The sequence below is a fragment of the Bubalus bubalis genome, chromosome 21 (assembly GCF_019923935.1).
Source record: "Bubalus bubalis isolate 160015118507 breed Murrah chromosome 21, NDDB_SH_1, whole genome shotgun sequence".
In the NCBI taxonomy this organism is placed as follows: Eukaryota; Metazoa; Chordata; class Mammalia; order Artiodactyla; family Bovidae; genus Bubalus; species Bubalus bubalis.
This window is the reverse complement of record NC_059177.1, coordinates 43,254,866-43,274,852: the sequence shown is the minus strand read 5'-3', so window position 1 is coordinate 43,274,852 and position 19,987 is coordinate 43,254,866. Positions and strand designations below refer to the sequence as shown.

General features: G+C 38.5%; 1 protein-coding gene across 16 annotated transcripts in view; it reads left to right on the top strand.

Moving 5' to 3' along the window:
* The window catches only part of LOC102407275 (sarcolemma associated protein), an 87,318-nt gene extending 76,107 nt beyond the window's left edge, over positions 1-11,211 (top strand). For 14 of the 16 annotated variants that reach the window (XM_045163962.1, XM_045163963.1, XM_045163961.1 and 11 more), the window contains 3 exons: positions 1,533-1,704; positions 5,614-5,748; positions 9,306-11,211. In XM_045163962.1, the coding sequence (XP_045019897.1) occupies positions 1,533-1,704; positions 5,614-5,748; positions 9,306-9,398 (400 nt within the window). In that variant the 3' untranslated portion in view covers positions 9,399-11,211. Of the gene's footprint in view, positions 1-1,532; positions 1,705-5,613; positions 5,749-7,847; positions 7,938-9,305 lie in introns of all 16 variants that reach the window. The other 2 variants (XM_045163960.1, XM_045163952.1) reach the window with 1 other exon arrangement.
* The last annotated feature ends 8,776 nt before the right edge of the window (positions 11,212-19,987 follow it).

Here is a 19,987-nt window from a genome sequence, read left to right as displayed (position 1 = left end):
TCTAAACGCACATAAACTATTTAGACATTAATTCTGCTTTTTAAATTTTTTGATTTAATAGTTCTCTTAATTTATTTGTTAAGCCACCCCAGCATTTGAGTAGTATTTAGAAGCTAGTCTTTCTTTACAGTGTCTTACATGCTGTTTAGTTCCTAGCTATATTCCCCTAACATCATGCTCACACCTAGGATCTGCCTAGCATCCAATCAGCATGAGATTTATTCTCTATAGTACTTCAGGTACAGTATTGAGTCTGAGACTTATGATCTATCCTGAGAGGCATATAACATTAAAAACCTTATCCTCCTTTAGCTATTTCTGTTGTAGATGGGAGCCAGATTCTTTAACACAGCTACAGTGTACAGGTCTTTTCTTCTTTGTTGTCCATGATGTAGAAGGAATTGAACCAAGAATTTACATTGTTTTGTTTTTTTTGTGTTTTTTTTTTTAATTTACTTTTAATTGGAGGATAATTGCTTTACAGAGTTGTGTAGGCTTCTGCCATACATCAACATGAATCAGCTACAAGTATACATGTGTTCCCTCCCTCTTGAACCTTCTTCCCATCTCCTACCCCATCCCACCCCTCTAGGTCATCACAGAGCACTGAGCTGAGCTTCCTGTACTTTATAGCAGCTTTCCACTAGCTATCTGTTTTACATATGGTAATGTATATATTTCAGTGCTCCTCTCTCCATTTGTCCCACCTTCTTCTTCCCCCGCTGTGTCCATAAATCTGTTCTGTATGAACAGAATTTCTATTGAGGCTTGTCAAGAGGTTTTCGTAGTGCGTAAATGTGATTTTTTTTTTTTTTTTTTTTTTACATCAAATTGTAACAGTAATCACAGGATTTAAGCTGGAAAACAGCCTCAGAAATTCCTGAGTTCGGTCTTCTTGTTTGGCCAAGGAGGAGGCTCTCCTTGAGTTATTTGTGTCTGTGCAAACAGCGCCTGGCACAAATCAGAGAGGCCAGGAAAGGCTCACTCAGAGAATGGAATGGTACCAGTGAACTGACTTGCTCAGCATCCCACAGCTAAATAGTGGCAGATCTGAGGTCTACATCTCAACCATCCCAGTTCTTGGTTTTGTGTTTTCCTCTCATTTTGGTATCTTCTCATTTCAGTAGGTTTATCTTTAGTTAAAGTTGGAAGTGGCTCCTAAACTTTTAAGTTTCTGCTCGCCATCCTATCTGTCAAGTACTTGAAGAAACTAGTTGAAATATGTGTTTTCTTTTCATGTAGAAGACCTACATATAATGTGTATGACCAAATATACAGTCACCTTCTACTTCTTTTTTTATAATTTCAGCCTTTGCATGTATTTGATTATCTGAAAATAAGAAACAGCTTTAAACTCTCATTGATTTAGTGTTTTAATGCTTTTTTAGTTCTTGAAAATATCATTCTTTTTTTTTTCCCCACACTTTTCTCTTCTGAAATCCATTCCATCCAGCCTAGTAAAATATAAAAGAAATTGAACTTCCTGCTGTGTCTGGATTCTGCATGAATAATTGTCAATATTTCTGTTGCAGTTCTCAGAAGCAGAGTTTAGAGCTTACCAGTGATCTCAGTATCCTGCAGGTGACCAGGAAAGAGCTTGAAAATCAAGTGGGATCCTTAAAAGAACAGCATCTTCGGGATTCAGCTGATTTAAAAACTCTTCTCAGTAAGGCTGAAAACCAAGCAAAGGATGTACAGAAAGAGGTAAAGCGAAAAGACATTATGAGCCCAATTATGGTTGGACTTAAAGCCAAAAGCAAATCAGATATTCATGCTAGTTAGAAATAAAGGGAAGCATTACCTGCCACAGAGTTGATACTGGATGTATCTCTGCCTGGTGATTTGTTAGCTGTGTATTATGGTCCAAATATAGGGAATTTATCAGTGAGGTTTGGTCTCAAAATATAAATATACAAACTTACATTAAAAGGTTTTCTCTACCAGTTAGTTGACCTTTGTACCAGATTACTCAGTTCATTGTTTATCTTTCCAGACAGTATCACATTTAATTTAAGGGACTTTTGGAAAGTAAACTGGGGCCACCCCATAATGCTGTCCAAACCCCTCAGGTGAAACTGGCCTGAAAAGTTACTTATGAAAAAACTCAGCTCATACCCAGTCAGCCAAACTCATGTTCTGTGGCCTCTTCCTTTCTTTCCCCCATCTCTTTTTTTCCCTTCTTCACAAATAGGCATGCTCACTTTTCATGTCATTTTGCGTAAAATCTCAACTTTGGTGACTTTAAAAAAAAAATTATACTTAAAATAGTGAGGGTTGGTGTTGGAGCCCCCTCCCCACACACACAGGCATGGTTGAGGTTGACCATGGGGCAGTAAGAGCTGCAGTCAGTCCTCTTGGCCTAATACTACTGCCTGCATTGACCTGTGGCCAGCTAGGGGGTGGAGAAGGCTGATTCATTTCCACCTACCTGGCAGGGCTCACCCCGGTTGTAGACCCTCTTAAATGAAGGATTGGTTTTAAACAGAAGGAACTTGAAGACAACTCTTTTGTCTTCAATAACAAGTTTCCCCCAGATTGTTTTAGAAGATCTGTTTAATCAATGTAGTTTTTCTTTGCATTTTTCTTCTCTCCTTATAGTATCCTGAATCTGGAAATGATTATTGTTCTTCTGTCTTCATGTTTGTTCCTAAAGGAAAAAAAAAACAAAAACACAAAACTGTAACATTTTTTATTTACATGTGGCCATATTGATTTTGTAATATGTTCATTTTTATCTACTTGCTAAGGATATGTGTTTTTGGAGAAATCTCATTTTATTTGGTTGGAACACAAATTCTGTGCCAAAGTAAATATCCTAGTATTTAATACTGTAAGCACTTTGTGTCCTTCCAGTCCACATGCCATAATTCTTTCAAAATCTGGGAAGAATGCTGTGGTTGGAAGATAAATCTATTGTATGTTATTCTGAATGCATTAGCCATTTTGTTGCATTGCTTGTTTGCCTGTTTTTGGTCACTGAGCGATCAGTGCAAAATGCTTTGACTGTTCCCACAAATGGCAGTGGCATGTTGTCACAGCATCTAAATTGTTGATAGCCTCTGGATTGCATTAAATGCAGCACATTTAAAAATACGTCTGATCTTGTCAATATGTTTCTCTTCTATTTTCTTGTTCAGTGTTTTCATTGTGAAATGATGTGTAGTCATCATGCTCCTTTGTAATGTAAAATTGCTTTTCTTTCCGTTTGTCCTGATGTCAACTCTTGGATACTAGTCTGTAACTAAAACGTTCTTAAATGAGATTCTTCTGTCTGTGTAATCCACTGCAAATGAATTACGACCTTTTATTAATGCACGTATATTCCCTTTCAACATTTCCGCTTTTTCTCCTTTCTCTCATAGAATCATACTTAATGTGCACAGTATAATGATTCTGTATCTTCAGCACTGTCACAAGCTAAAATATCACAAACTGAGCAAGCCCAGATATGATTATTTTTAAGAAGAAGAACCAAAGGTGTTGGTAATATTGTGTGATACTTCCATCTTATCTTAATCAGACCTGAGCTCGTTTCTCACCTCTGAGTTAGAAAGCAAGATGGAGCAAAATGATATCCAAGGGAGATGTGAAACTAAGGCTGTAGAAGATGACCTTTGTTTTGACAATTAAATCTTAAATATGTGGCAGCTTTTTTTTTAACATTAACAAAAAGTACATGAGAAAAGTAAAATTTAATCCTCAATATTTAGAGAAAAATAATGATATACCATCTTAATATTTGAATTAAGAACACATCTGTATATTTTGATTTAGTAGGAATATCTGTAATTTAAGAAACATTGAGCACCCAAGTCTACCCTGCAAAGACTGACTCAGGAAAGTTGTGTAGCTTTACCATCTAACCCTGGGGCCAGAGTCCTTCCCACCCCCCCTCACAAGCTGAAGGTAAACAGCAGGATTTTCCTGACAAAGCTGCCTTCCTGTCTTTTTCCACAACTTCTGGAATGGAGAAATGATGAAGTGCTTTGGTATACAGGGCAGGCTGGATGTAGGAATGGTGGAAAAGGAAAGTAAGGGAAAATGTGGATCAGCAAAGCACTTTTCACTTAGTCACTTTAGGAATCAGATCATTGAGAATTGATTATGTTCTAAGAGACTTGGTGCAGAGACTAGTCTAGGTACACTGAATTTGTTTTGGCAGCCTGCCGGTAACCTTCTGCCATCTGGAAGGAAGTACACAGACCCCACAAACTAAAAAAAAAAAACAAAACCTGTCATGAAGTCCATGAATCTTACTCCTTAAGTTTATTCTCTGGCATACTACCCAAACTTTTTCTGGGAATGTGGTTAGGTAACAGGGAGTTCCTTTCATATTTTACCTCCCTCTCTGTACCCATGTCTTCCTGCTGTGGTGAATTTGCTGCTGACCCTAATCCCCTGCCTGCACTACTTCTGACTAATGTTTTTCCACATTTGCATCTATAATATTTATCTTTGGAGTGCATAATGATGAGTGCCTGATATATCCCTCCAAGGTGTTTGCATTATTCAGAAGCACCATATAAAGGTGTACCTTCATTGAGAAATTCCTAGGATACAGCCAGAAAGAAACTGGAGACTTTTCAGCCTCATGGGCTATGTTTAGGGAAGAGGAGAAATCTTTCTAGTATGCCAGACATGTGGTATATTTATTTTATATTCAGCCCTTGTCTGTCTGTCTGCCTCCTAAAACTTTCAGAAATGACAGAGTGGAGGCTGAGACAAAGGCGCAGCCAGCAGCAGAACAGTGTTTGCTCTTTGCTGGAGAGCTCAGCTTGCATGGAAGATGCAATATCTCGAAGTGAAACCAGTCTTGAATTCCTGCCTCCTGGGGCATTTAATGTAGGGGCAAACCATCCTCCTTTTTACCTTGATGTCACCCGTGTTCAAGGGCTAGATTGCCTGTCCAAACTTTATTTTATATACAGTGAACTGTTTTCCAGAGCAGAAGGTGGCGTGTTTCACTAAAGAAAAATAGCAGCAGCAGATTTTCTTAAGTTATTTTTCATTGATGCTTCTAAGTCTTAAGTCAAGAGAGAGATATGTCCCAGTCATAGTGATTGTTACCTTAGATAATATTTCTCTGCTTCGTTTGCCTAGACATTCCTTATCCAGAACACTTTAATACACAGTGATGCTGGGTAAAGGGAGGTCTAATGAGAATTAAAAGTTATTACTTCAAGACTAAAATAACTTGGCTGACATTACTTACCAGGATATAAACTCAGACTTCCGAAACTTGCCATTTAATTAGGCTATGGAGGTTTCTCTTCACTTGCTTTCCTTTTGCTCAGTTTGGAATTTTACTTTTCTCCTCTAACTCACTTAATGGAAAAAGTGACACCTTATATTAGAAACACATGATACAATGGTGACTTCTCTTAATTTTTTTTTTTTTTAAACTCCAAGGCCAGAAAACTCTTACATAGAATCAAGTTAACATTAAAGGCTTCTTATTATCAGTGCGAATGATCCTTATCCTCCTTATAACAAAAACGCTTGACTGTGGTGGTGCAGGTGACTAAGCAGGGTCTGGTATTTAAACCTGACTAAACACATAACTTCATACCCATTTTAAGTTGAGTCTGCACACTCTTTTTTCTTTGCCTTTAGTATGAAAAGACACAGACTGTACTCTCAGAACTGAAGTTGAAGTTTGAAATGACTGAGCAGGAAAAACAGTCAATCACAGATGAGCTCAAACAATGTAAAGACAACCTGAAGCTGCTCCGAGAGAAAGGAAATAATGTAAGTCTTTGCAAACTTGGCTTAGCTTTGATTGAGAGGCAGGCGAGAGCCCTGAAGCTGATTTTTCAGAAGACTTATAACTGATTTGAGAAACTAAGACCTGTAGTACACATGAACCAAGCTTTTCATTATGAAATTCCATAATGGAATCATTGTGCTGTCAAATTTTTGAGTAAGAATTTGCCCCTTTAGCCTGTACCCCTAGAAAAGCCTAAGGACTACCTGAAGGAAGAGCCTTGTTTGCAAAAAAAAAAAAATTTACCTAAGAACTGCCAGCTTTTCCTAGATAAATCTGAAGTTCTGTCACTAAGCCTCATCTAGCTCTTGTTTTCCCCGCTCTGGGAAACAAAGCACTGTACTGCCAGGGACCCACTGAAGAAAGGGTGATGCATGGTGACTCCTTACCATTTGATTGTATCAAAAAATGGAGACTTAATGGTGGTTTTCATTTTATACTAATCATGCTCTGAGGCACATTCCTAAAAAGCTTAGTGGCTTCTGGGCCTCTTATAAACATTTGGAAGTATTAGTGAGTTTCTGTAGGGCTGTGTGTGAGTGAGTATGTGTTTGTGTGTGTGTATGCAGTTAGAACATTGTGGTATAAATTGAGTTTAACAATATTAATTTGTATTTCATTTGCTAGAAAGGCAGATGGTCTTTTGAAAGATGTTATACTAAATAAATGTCGTGTTACACGTTTTAGTGATCATTGCCTTTGTGGGCCCTAACTGATGGATGTTCAGTGTGGTTGATTGTGCTCTGACTGATTTCAAACCCCTGTCATGGCTTGGACACAGCAGTGGGTATGAGCCACACACTTCCCATGGAGGAAGGCACTCTGCTTTAACTTGCAGCACAAGTACCAAAGAGTACTGTTGCATGGCCATCCAGTTACACAGTCCACACTCAGAATGCTTATGAGTTGTGCCCAACTGTCCTTTGCTTAAAGAAAGTTTTAGTTTAAAATAAATAAAGACTTGTTGCTCAGGTGGAAGCCTTTCAGAAATTGATGAATTGGTTATGGAGGCTTTATGATAAGCAAAAATGGATTGCATTTATTGTAAAAATGTCAATTACAGAACTCTTCTGAAATCAGATCATAACGGTTTGGTTACTTCTCTCTTTTATGTTAATTCATCTCTCTCTGATGTTGGAATTTCAGCCTACCTTCTACTAAATTAACCTGTGAAGACATCTAGCATAATCAGAATGGATCCCTCTGTATGATTTAGAACCTTTTTGAAAGTAGCCTTGCTATTAATAGTTACAGTTCTACAAATAATTTACTTTAAGGGTGAATTTCCTATTTTTATATTAGAGTTATGGTAATTAAATATTACTCTATAATAACACTCATTGTAGTAATTCCCTTCCAGTTTAAAAAAAAATTACTGGGAATTCCCTGGCCGTCCAGTGGTTAGGATTCCATGCTTCCACTGCATGGGGCACGAGTTCAGTCCTTGCGCAGGGAACTAAGATCCCACGTGCCATGAGGCACAGCCAAAATAATAATAATAGTAAAATAAAAGTTAAAAATTACTTGTATTCTGGTAACATAACTGAAAGCCCTGAGGCTCAGCTGCCTGTCTTTATATACTAAATGTTTCTCATACAGTGTGTCAGATCTCTTGCTTGATTTAGGAACTGTGTATCACAGGGCATTTATTTTTAAGCTTGAAAGCAATACTGTCTCAAGCAAAAGAGTTCAGGTTAAAAAAAAAAAAGTTTTGATAAAGGGATAAGATAAATCCAATTATCTTAGCAATTTCCAAAGGAGTACATTGTCAAATAATGGATTCCAAGTATGGAACAAAAATACCATACCATCAAGCAGAGCATCAGTTGGTGAGGCATTTTCATCGCTCTGTCTTAAAGTGCTGTGTTTCATTATGCAGTTAGGGACACCCACATTGCCTCCAGCCATTCTTTACAACTGGTAGTTTACCAGCTTACTTACCCTGGCCCATCATTCTGGATGATATTAGATGTCTTTAAAATGTCTTTGTACCCTCCGTCCCACCCACCCTGGGTTCTAAATCATCTTATCTGATTTTTTTTTTGTAGCATAAAATGATTTTAATATCCCTTCCCTTCTTTAGCCTTCCATATTACAACCCGTCCCAGCCGTATTCATCGGCCTATTCCTGGCTTTCCTGTTTTGGTGTTTCGGTCCATTGTGGTAGAGAAAGGTACAAGCACTACTGTTGAGTCCGTGTCTGTCTGTCCCCGTCACCTGTTTGTGCCATATTTGTAATATAGTGCATGGCAAAACCACGCAGGTATTTTGTTACCTGAAGCAAACCCTTCATTTAGTATGCTACGTGTTGTGTCATACCGAATGAACTGAACTAATCACATAACATTTTGTCTTGTTTCCTTTGTAGTAACGCTAACCATGAATTAATTCCAATCTAACCAGATGTTAATATGCTGCCTTTAACTGAGTCTTTGTCTCTAGCAAACTGGAGTAAACTATGAGTTGCTGCAACTTAGTACCCCCTTCCCAATTATGTTTAATCAGATTTGAATGACAAATGAAGAGTTTGCCTCTTTGAAGTTTTCAGCAAGCTTTCCTCCCCCTCCTCTCTTCCCTCTTTTTTTCTGTAGTGTAGAATTCCGTTGTTTCAACCCTTTGCCTATATACACTGTAGCTAGGAAGATGAAAAAAGATGAGAGAGTAGCATAATGGACAGTGACTCAGAATCCCAACCTCAGTATGCACTTCCTTGTGAGAGTATCAACCAATCCCATCTTTCTGAGCCCTGATCTGCAACAATACAACATTTCTTTAAAGGCCAGCTTTCCCAATAGGACTTAGAACACTAGTGAAAATAAGGCTTTCAGATAAAACAAACTGATATTGTAAAGCCCTTTGATAGTTCATAGAGAACAGCCTATTCATGCTTGCCTCCAACAAACATACAGGTTAGCACAGCATATAAGATGACCATGTGGCATTATTACCCTTGGACGTGGTCTTTACCAACAGCATCAGACAGGCAAGGACCTTAATATCACTTTTCTGTTTTGAACCCCTTCTGATTTTGTCTTCTATAATTTCAGATTAGACGATCAAAACTTTGACCGTTTTCTTTTTATCACCTTACCCACCAGCCCCTTGTATAAAACTATGCCAACATGTGAGTCTGGTTTTTAATCAAGAAATAAACATTTTAGGCAGAAACATACTCCAGGAATCTGTGTACATCAGTTACCTGAATATGTGGACATCAGAGTAAATAAAACAGGCTGAACTCTGAGAGTTTCTTAGACAAGTCGCTGTTAGGCTTCAAACAAAACTGAAAACTGCCCAAGACTCTCCCAAAATGTATTATGCTTCCACACAGTGGTCCTCTAAAAGTTCTTGCTATTTTGGCTCTCCTCACATCCTCACTCCCTCACCTTTTCTTCTTTTCTTTTTAAAATATTCTTATGCAGATATAAGGTTTTTCTAATATTCTGTTAAGTATTCAGGACTCTGTGGAACCAAGGGGTAAATAGGTATGAAAAAAAAGAGGGGAGAATGTGATTTTGACTCTTGGTTTCTTTCCACACAGAAACCCTGGCCCTGGATGCCCATGTTGGCTGCCCTGGTTGCGGTGACAGCCATCGTGCTGTACGTGCCAGGTCTGGCCAGAGCTTCTCCATGAGAGCGTTTCTTGAGTCCGTACACCGTCCTCCCTCTAGAAGCTGGCACCACACTCATGCTGGGGACAAACAGAACCATTTTCTTCCTTTTTACCTCTTAAAACAGCAGAAGTGCAAGAATACAGCTGTAGGGTCATTGCTTTAAAGTATATAAAATGTATCTGTCTATAAAGAGGATATAAAATTGTGACTCTTCTACTGTAAGCAATAATTTGCTTGCAATTTTTCATGTAATTTTTAAATGAGTATGTTTAAATTCTGAATATTACGGTGGCCTAAAGTAGGCTTCTTGGTACACCAAATTATTTATAACATTAAATTTATGGGTATTTTACTCTGAATTCTAATGGCCAGGTAATTCTTTCTTTTTTTTTTTTTTCTTTCTTTGATTCGATAACTACCCAAACCAAACAACTGATACATACATGGGAAGAGAGGCCCTGTGTGCTCAGTGCCTATCGGTTTGAAATATATACACATATATATATATTTTTTACATATTTACGCCATTTTTACTTGTTATAAAACCACTGAGCTATTGGGAACAAGACTTAGATACAACTGTTTGCGTGGATTTTTTTTTTTTTTTTTAAGGAGAAATACACTTGGAAAATATTCTGTTCTAGTGATGATTTGGGGAATATGTGCACGCTTGTTCAGCCTTAATGTGACTTGATGATGTGGAGGACATCAACTTTGAAAAACTTTCCATGAGAGTGCGTATTTTCTTGAGCAAACTGAAGTATTTCTGGGAGCAAAAACATAGTAATTATACAGTTTCAGTGCAGTAAACCAAACTGTTGAGTCAATTGGAATGTAATTTATTAAACCTCATGTATTTAAAGAGATATTTTTCTTTAAAAGCCAAGTTACTTTCTCATATACAGCATTTTAGGAAGCATGATTTTTTTTTTTTCATATCATCTCTTCCTCCAAGCATGTTTAATTGAAGAAAGAATTAATATCTCTTTAGATAAGTTTTTACTGACTTAATTTGGTTATGATATTTCAAAGCTAATTCGTGTTCAAGGTGAGCTATTTTACCTACCAACAGATTTCCTGGTTGGGTATATAAATGGTAATTTTCTTTTTATCGTTGTTAACTGGGACATTCTGTTAATGAGAAGCACTATCCCCAAGATGATAGTATTCCATGCACAGTGAAGCACCTAAGCACTGCTTGATGTTGCAGATTTAAAACACGGAAGTGAAGGTTTAGCTATGGTTTTTGTACGGCACCACAGTTATGTCAATAAAGATTATTTAGGTCATAGAATATCCTGAAGTATCACATAGTTAAAATTTTTCAGTCAGTGAAAACTGGGAGGGAATGTCAGTGAACGGGCTTGAATGTTCTGTGGCAATCCACAGGCCTAGCCAAATATTGAAGTAGAGTTTAGGATATAATTTGCCTTGTGATGTTTGGCAGTCATTGTTTATACTTTAAAGGTTATACTTTAAGCTCTTTGGGATTTGCTGTTGGGAGGATCACTAGACTTATGGAGGAATTAGTCACAAATTGACTTGTAGAAAATACTGTCATGTAGTTCATTTCATCTTCTTCTGTTGCAGGAAGCCACTCCACACAGAATGCTAATATGCCAGTGGTACCCAGTACCTCTTGTATATAGGTTATTGCAAATATTGTTCTGAAATGCTTAACTTCAGAATTACATTTTTTAAAGTAAATAATTGTTTAAATCTATTTTGTAAAGATATAAAGTACAATAGAATTTCTGGAGTACAGATTAAACTATTTGCACTAACACACGTGATGTGCATGATTTAATAAAATAACTTTACTCTCCCTATGCATTTTTGAGTTGGATATCATTGAAGTTCTTAGTACTGACTCTGCTATTGTGTTATTGGTTTTTCTTGAAATGACTCTTTGTGCAACATAATATACGTTTGGTGTTCTTCAGGGTTTAAAAGAAAACGCTGAGCTGTTTCCCCCAGGTTTTATTAGCCTTTTATTTAACTTACTGGTCTTTTTTTTTTTCCCCCTTTAACTATGGTTATTGTTAAAATGTGACTCACTTTCCAGACAAGTCTCTTTAAATGTAAAGTCTAGTATCAATATTTACTTTATTCAAATTGAATAAATGGGTTTTTGTAGTTACTGCCAGTTTTCCTTAAGAATATAAATGAGCCTATTCATAAGCAGTACCCCCAGTTTTGTTCAGTTTGTATTCAGGTTATATAAAGAGTAGGATTATTCACTGGTAGTGATAGAGCCTTTAAGAGATTTTAATCGTAGCAGTCAAGAATTGAACGACCCTGTAACACATTTAAAAATTACAGTAAGGCGCTAGACTGTTGGGTCAGAAAATGAAAAGAAGGTTGTGTTCAAAGCTAAACAGATCCTTATTGGCCTCTGGCTCTGCCTTTTATCAGCTTTTATTGCCTGGCTTTGCCTTAGGCAAATCATTCTGTCTTTGAGTTTTTACTTCATCATTACCTATATTTTTAGTGATGGTATGAAAATGAAAAAGATAATGTATGTGAAGTGTCCTTTGAGTGGTAAATAACACTGCAGATAATTAAGTTTTAGGTGAACCAGTACAGATGTTTAAAATGAACTGAATGACTCATCTGTTGAGACTTTATGTGTGAATGGGATGGAACTGCAATGGAATGACTCCTGAGAAAGCATCAAGCTCTGTTCATCCCTTTTATAGTTGTGTCTCTAGGAAGTACATACATAGTTTGACAGTGAGCCAATTGCTTACAACAGTTTGGAATTCCTGTTGTGACTGCCTTCAAGAGCAGTTCTGAGTCACATATGAAAACCCATCACACTGCTGCATAATCAGAGGCTTTCAACCAAAAATAGTATTGCCTAAACTTGATCACTCACTTTAATCACCAGACTTGACCCCCAGTGACTTTCTGCTGCTCTCAGAAGGATGGAAGTCTGTTACCAAAGGGGAAAAAACTGCATACAAATCAACCATGTTAAAGATGCACAGCCTTCCTCCCAGAAAGTTCATGTCTGGAAGTTTATTCTGAGGACATAATTGTGTGTTTAAAATTTTAACTACCAGGACATTTAGAGTAGCATTTGTCTGTAATAGTGATGGATAAACTACCTAAATATCCAGCAGTGGGTCATTAGTTAAATAAACTAGTATCGCCACCCAGCAGATTGCTGTGCTTACAAAGTGTGTAGGAATATATTCATACTATATTAAGTAATAGAAGGAGTGTAGAATAACCTTGGGGGGGGGGAAATGTAGACATACAGAATATGTTTATGGCAGGAGGACTCGGAATGATCTCGTACCCGGGCTGCACACTAGCACTTCTGCCTGTATGATTGAGGGTCAATTCTTTTCTCTTTTTATGATTTCTGATTTATTTTTAGTAGTAAGTGTATGTTGCTTTTGTAAATGAAAAAGCTATTTGGTTTTGCTTTAAATCAGAATCAAAAAGAATTCTGCAGAATTTTAAATTGCTTTTTGTAATTGAATGAGTAACTTGTTATGGTACCTACGTTTAAAGGAGTTGATGTTCATTTGCACTTACAGATTCTGGTGTGTTCATTTAAAAATCAGTCTTACAATTTTAAACATGCTTTGTACAGATGTATGTAGAACTAGAATACTGGAAGAGGTCTTAGCAATTTGTTCTTAGCTTTTTGCCTATCCAGGCGAAAACCGAGAGAATTTTTGACTCACGGTAGGAACAATGGATAAGTTTTAAAGTTAGGATGAAGATGATTCCTTTTTGCTACTCCATATTGTGTCCCCGTGCTTTACTGGTTTTATATCTGTTCGTTTAGCAACTACTTTTTGAGTGTCTGATGTGAGGCATTGTGCCTGTCCTGCCGGTACTCAAGTTTCTATTGCCAAAGAGCCTTTGGTGTGAAGGAGAAATACAGGCAGGGAGGCTGGCAATCCCAGTCTAGGGTGCTAGAGGAAGACATAGGATCCTGTGGAACCATAGAGAGAGGGTGCATTTCCTCTCACCTTCCACCGTCCAGCCCAGGGACATCTGGTCGCAGAGTCAAAGTGAGTTTCCCTTCGAGGCAGTCTGGGAAACAGGACTGGTTTCTCTCGAGGTACCTGGATTTACAAACCCCTGAGATCTGAGATTGATTTTCCTGGAATAGGAGAGCATGTTTAAAGTTTTATGTACTATCCTAGAGTTTTGCCCTGTTAAATGGTTTGAACTGTACCTTGCAGCTACTGAAGGATTTAAATTTTTAGGTGTGCAGTATTATAATCCAACATCTATGTACACTAGAAAGTGATGACCACCACAGGTCATTACATCAATCATCACCATACAGTTAACCCCCTTTACCCATTTTGCCCAACCTACTACCCTCTGGTAACAACTGACCTGTTCTCTGTATCTGTGACTTTGTTTTTGTTTTACTTTGTTCATTTGTTTTATTTTTTTTTAGATTCCACGTATGAGTAGTATACTTTCTCTGTCTGACATTTCATTCACATAATACCTTCAAGGTCCGTCCATGTTGTTGGAAATGTTACTGCATGTTGTAACATTCTTTTGTTATATCTGAGTATTATTCCACTGCACACATATACCATATCTTTATCCTTTCATCCATCAATGGTGACACTTGTTGTTCTCATATCTTGGCTATTCTAAAGAGTGCTGCAATGAACATAGGGGTGCATATATCTTTTTAAATTAGTGTTTTTGTGTTCTTCAAATAAATACCCAGAAGTGGAATAGCTGGATCATATCATAGTTCTAATTTAGATTTAATTTTTTGAAGACATTCCATACTGTTTTCATAGTGGCTACACCAGTTTTTTCAGTACTCCCAACAGTCGACTCTTTGCAACCCCATGGACTGCAGCACGCTAGGTCTCCCTATCCATCACCAACTTCCAGAGTTACCCAAACTCCATTGAGTCGGTGATGCCATCCGATCATCTCATCCCCTGTCCCCTTCTCCTTCAGCCTTCAATCTTTCCCAGCATCAGGGTCTTTTCAAATGAGTCAGCTCTTCGCTTCAGGTGGCCAAAGTATTGGAATTTCAGCTTCAACATCAGTCCTTCCAATCAACACTCAGGACTAATCTTCTTTAGGATGGACTGGTTGGATCTCCTTGCAGTCTAAGGGACTTTCAAGAGTCTTCTCCAACACCACGGTTCAAAAGCATCAATTCTTCGGCACTCAGCTTTCTTTATAGTCCAACTTTCATATCCACATATGACTACTGGAAAAACCATAGCCTTAACTAAATGGACCTTTATTGGCAGAGTAATGTCTCTGCTTTTTAATATGCTATCTAGGCTGCTCATAAATTTCCATCCAAGGAGCAAGCGTCTTTTAATTTCATGGCTGCAGTGTACAAGGGATCCCTTTTACCTGTATCCTTTCCACGTTGATTATTTCTTTTCAGTAATAGCCATTCTGACAGGTGTGAGGTAGTATCTCACTGTGGTTTTGATTTGCATTTCCATTATAATTAGTAATGTTGAACATCTTTTCATGTTCCTATTGACCATCTGTAGATCTTTGGGAAAATGTCTGTTCAGATCCTCTGCCCACTTTTTAGTTGGGTTGTTTGGAGTTGCCTTGTTATAGTTGTTATAGAGGATATTTTTTCTTAAAAAGGTGGAAGTGTCCTAGTCTGGGCCATGGATTGGACGGAACCAATAAGCCCTTGTACATGAAGGCAATCACCATATCTTGTTACATGTGTTTACAGTGCTGCTCATTTAGCAGATAGACCAGCTCCATATTTCTTCCAAAAGATTTCAGCCCAGATCTTACATGATTTGTTACCCTGTTATGCAAAGACACTGAGATAAAGCCTATGAAAAAGACAAGAGCATTGAGAATAAAAGCAGAAGGGACTGGGGCCTGGGTAGGAGAGTAAAGGAACTTTTTCTGGATATGCTCCAAATTGTCCACACTTGCTGTTCACTTTATCTTTTCATCTTGACCTCTAGAGTTGGCCAGAGAACACGTAGGTAGCCAGGTTTCATTTAGCAGAGATTCAGACTTCTGTGAAATTACATCCTAGTGGATTTGTTTCAATCCTAAATTTTTCTGTATTTCTCTGATTTTGTTCCACATAGAATTTGAAGCAGGCATGTGTGCTTGGACAGCATATTTTTCCCTCTTAAATGGCAGGGCTCCGTTCCTGCTGGGCTGAGAAGGCTTGCTGGTGGTGGGCTGTTAAAGCAGATGAAGGAGCACCAGTAAGGAAGGAGCACCAAAGGCACTTAAGAAACCTCGACCGTTTCCACTTCTTGAATCACAGGTTTCCGCTGTAAATTACTTCACTGTTCATAAATCTTTGCGTAGTTATACCATTCCGGTTTTGGTTGAAAACTTGCTCTGAGATAATTAGCCTATGCTTATTTAACCTCCCTCATTCCCGCCATTCCTTAGACTCCATAACTAAATTCAAAGAGTTCATGTGTTTTGGATATTTTTTCTGTCTCAGCCACAAGGGATGCCCTTTGGGATATTTTTAACCAAATTTTTCTTTTCCTCCGTGTACATAGAGCTGATCACAGTTTCTTCTACAAACAAAATTTGGTGGAGTTTGAAAGTTGGACATTTCTGATTTATTACTTTATGTAGCTAATAAAATCACTGACAAAAATCCATGAGAAGAGTTGATTTAGTCATGTAATTTTAGTAAAAAAAAAAAAAAAAAAAAAAAAAAGCTTTGTATTTTAAATACTTAAGCCAAAAATTAGGTGGTGAGTTATATATGTGCTGTGTCCACATAAAACCCTTTCTTCGTGAAGTGAGAATGTACTGTGAGGAAGAGTACGAACTGTGATAGAACCCACAGTAAACAGAACCTTTGGCCTGCTTAAATCATCTGTCTTTGAATATTTAAAATTTATTTGTTTTTCTGGTCTCATTTTATAGCAAACTCCTCAAAATTTGTTTTAGTTACCCATTTCCATACAACAGTTTACCCCCAAATTTATCAGCTTAAAATAGCAAACATTTATTATCTCACACAGCTTCTGAGGATCCATGAGCAGCTCAGCTGAGTAGATCTAGACCACAGTGTCTCTTGAAGTTGCAGTCAAGGTATTAGCTGGGGCTAGAGAATGCCTGGCTGTTAGCCTAAGGCCTCATTCAGTTCCTTCTCAGGAAGGCATCTCCATAGGGCTGCTTCAGCACAGCAGCTCGCTTCCCCAGAGTGAGTGAGTGAAGAGAGCGAAGAGCACACAGAGGAAGGAAGTCTGAGCCTGAAGGGACCTGCCATCACTCTGCCGACATTCTGTTGGTCACACAGGTATAATAGCAAAAACTTAGAAACAACCTGAATGTCCATCAGTAAGGATAGAGATGAACTGGGACCACGTGATGGAACACTACACAATAATTAACATTAATGAGTCTGTATGTTATCAGTGCTGCTAGAGCTCAAATAACATTGAATGAAAAACAAAAGCCATTCTGTTGTCTTTGTAGGAAATGTTTAACTACTGTCAGTAGATCAGATCAGATCAGATCAGTCGCTCAGTCGTGTCCGACTCTTTGCGACCCCATGAATCGCAGCACGCCAGGCTTCCCTGTCCATCACCAACTCCCGGAGTTCACTGAGACTCACGTCCATCGAGTCAGCGATGCCATCCAGCCATCTCATCCTCTGTTGTCCCCTTCTCCTCCTGCCCCCAATCCCTCCCAGCATCAGAGTCTTTTCCAATGAGTCAACTCTTCGCATGAGGTGGCCAAAGTACTGGAGTTTCAGCTTTAGCATCATTCCTTCCAAAGAAATCCCAGGGCTGATCTCCTTCAGAATGGACTGGTTGGATCTCCTTGCAGTCCAAGGGACTCTCAAGAGTCTTCTGCAACACCACACTTCAAAAGCATCAATTCTTCAGCGCTCAGCCTTCTTCACAGTCCAACTCTCATATCCATACATGACCACAGGAAAAACCATAGCCTTGACTAGATGAACCTTTGTTGGCAAAGTAATGTCTCTGCTTTTGAATATGCTATCTAGGTTGGTCATAACTTTCCTTCCAAGGAGTAAGTGTCTTTTTATTTCATGGCTGCAGTCACCATCTGCAGTGATTTTGGAGCCCAGAAAAATAAAGTCTGACACTGTTTCCACTGTTTCCCCATCTATTTCCCATGAAGTGGTGGGACCGGATGCCATGATCTTCGTTTTCTGAATGTTGAGCTTTAAGCCAACTTTTTCACGCTCCACTTTCACTTTCATCAAGAGGCTTTTGAGTTCCTCTTCACTTTCTGCCATAAGGGTGGTGTCATCTGCATATCTGAGGTTATGGATATTTCTCCCGGCAATCTTGATTCCAGTTTGTGTTTCTTCCAGTCCAGCGTTTCTCATGATGTACTCTGCATATAAGCTAAATAAACAGGGTGATAATGTACAGCCTTGACGAAATCCTTTTCCTATTTGGAACCAGTCTGTTGTTCCATGTCCAGTTCTAACTGTTGCTTCCTGACCTGCATACAGATTTCTCAAAAGGCAGGTCAGGTGGTCTGGTATTCCCATCTCTTTCAGAATTTTCCACAGTTTATTGTGATCCACACAGTCAAAGGCTTTGGCATAGTCAATAAAGCAGAAATAGATGTTTTTCTGGAACTCTCTTGCTTTTTCTATGATCCAGCGGATGTTGGCAATTTGATCTCTGGTTCCTCTGCCTTTTCTAAAACCAGCTTGAACATCAGGAAGTTCATGGTTCATGTACTGCTGAAGCCTGGCTTGGAGAATTTTGAGCATTACTTTACTAGTGTGTGAGATGAGTGGAATTGTGCAGTAGTTTGAGCATTCTTTGGCATTGCCTTTCTTTGGGATTGGAATGAAAACTGACCTTTTCCAGTCCTGTGGCCACTGCTGAGTGTTCCAAATTTGCTGGCATATTGAGTGCAGCACTTTCACAGCATCATCTTTCAGGATTTGGAATAATTCAACTGGAATTCCATCACCTCCACTAGCTTTGTTTGTAGTGATGCTTTCTAAGGCCCACTTGACTTCACATTCCAGGATGTCTGGTTCTAGGTCAGTGATCACACCATCATGATTATCTGGGTCGTGAAGATCTTTTTTGTACAGTTCTGTGTATTCTTGCCATCTCTTCTTAATATCTTCTGCTTCTGTTAGGTCCATACCATTTCTGTCCTTTATTGAGCTCATCTTTGCATGAAATGTTCCTTTGGTATCTCTGATTTTCTTGAAGAGATCCCTAGTCTTTCCCATTCTGTTGTTTTTCTCTATTTCTTTGCATTGATCGCTGAAGAAGGCTTTCTTATCTCTTCTTGCTATTCTTTGGAACTCTGCATTCAGATGTTTATATCTTTCCTTTTCTCCTTTGCTTTTTGCTTCTCTTCTTTTCACAGCTATTTGTAAGGCCTCCCCAGACAGCCATTTTGCTTTTTTGCATTTCTTTTCTATGGGAATGGTGTTGATCCCTGTCTCCTGTACAATGTCATGAACCTCATTCCATAGTTCATCAGGCACTCTATCTATCAGATCTAGGCCCTTAAATCTATTTCTCACTTCCACTGTATAAGCATAAGGGATTTGATTTAGGTCATACCTGAATGGTCTAGTGGTTTTCCCTACTTTCTTCAATTTAAGTCTGAATTTGGCAATAAGGAGTTCATGGTCTGAGCCACAGTCAGCTCCCGGTCTTGTTTTTGCTGACTGTATAGAGCTTCTCCATCTTTGGCTACAAAGAATATAATCAATCTGATTTTGGTGTTGACCATTTGGTGATGTCCACGTATAGAGTCTTCTCTTGTGTTGTTGGAAGAGGGTGTTTGCTATGACCAGTGCGTTCTCTTGGCAAAACTCTATTAGCCTTTGCCATGCTTCATTCCGTATTCCAAGGCCAAATTTGCCTGTTACTCCAGGTGTTTCTTGACTTCCTACTTTTGCATTCCAGTCCCCTATAATGAAAAGGACATCTTTTTGGGGGGTTAGTTCTAAAAGGTCTTGTAGGTCTTCATATGACCGTTCAACTTCAGCTTATTCAGCATTACTGGTTGGGGCATAGACTTGGATTACAGTGATATTGAATGGTTTGCCTTGGAAACGAACAGAGATCATTCTGTCGTTTTTGAGACTCCATCCAAGTACTGCATTTCGGACTCTTTTGTTGACCATGATGGCCACTCCATTTCTTCTGAGGGATTCCTGCCCACAGTAGTAGATATAATGGTCATCTGAGTTAAATTCACCCATTCCAGTCCATTTCAGTTCACTGATTCCTAGAATGTTGACATACTAACTTCATATAGTTATGTAAAGTTATATGAAGTTCTTATGCTTCTGGGAAGATGGTGGGAGAGAAATAAGAGACGTGAAGGAGAAACAGAAGGGACACCAGCTTTAACGGACATAAATGCTTTCTTTTTGTTTAAAAGCACATGTGACAGAATTTAATACTGGTTCATTTGGGATGACAGGTGCAAGAGTGTTGCCTATATTGTCTTATGTGCTTGTGTTTGAAGAAAAGAGTTCTGATTAAATAGACCATCTCTGTGAGAATGGTGTATTTTACTCATGCAGGCTCCACTGTGACCAAAGTGTTGGCTGTAGTTGGACAGGTTTCAGTTGAGTAACCTAAAATCACTGTCTTTATTTTGCTCTGTATTGTGCCTT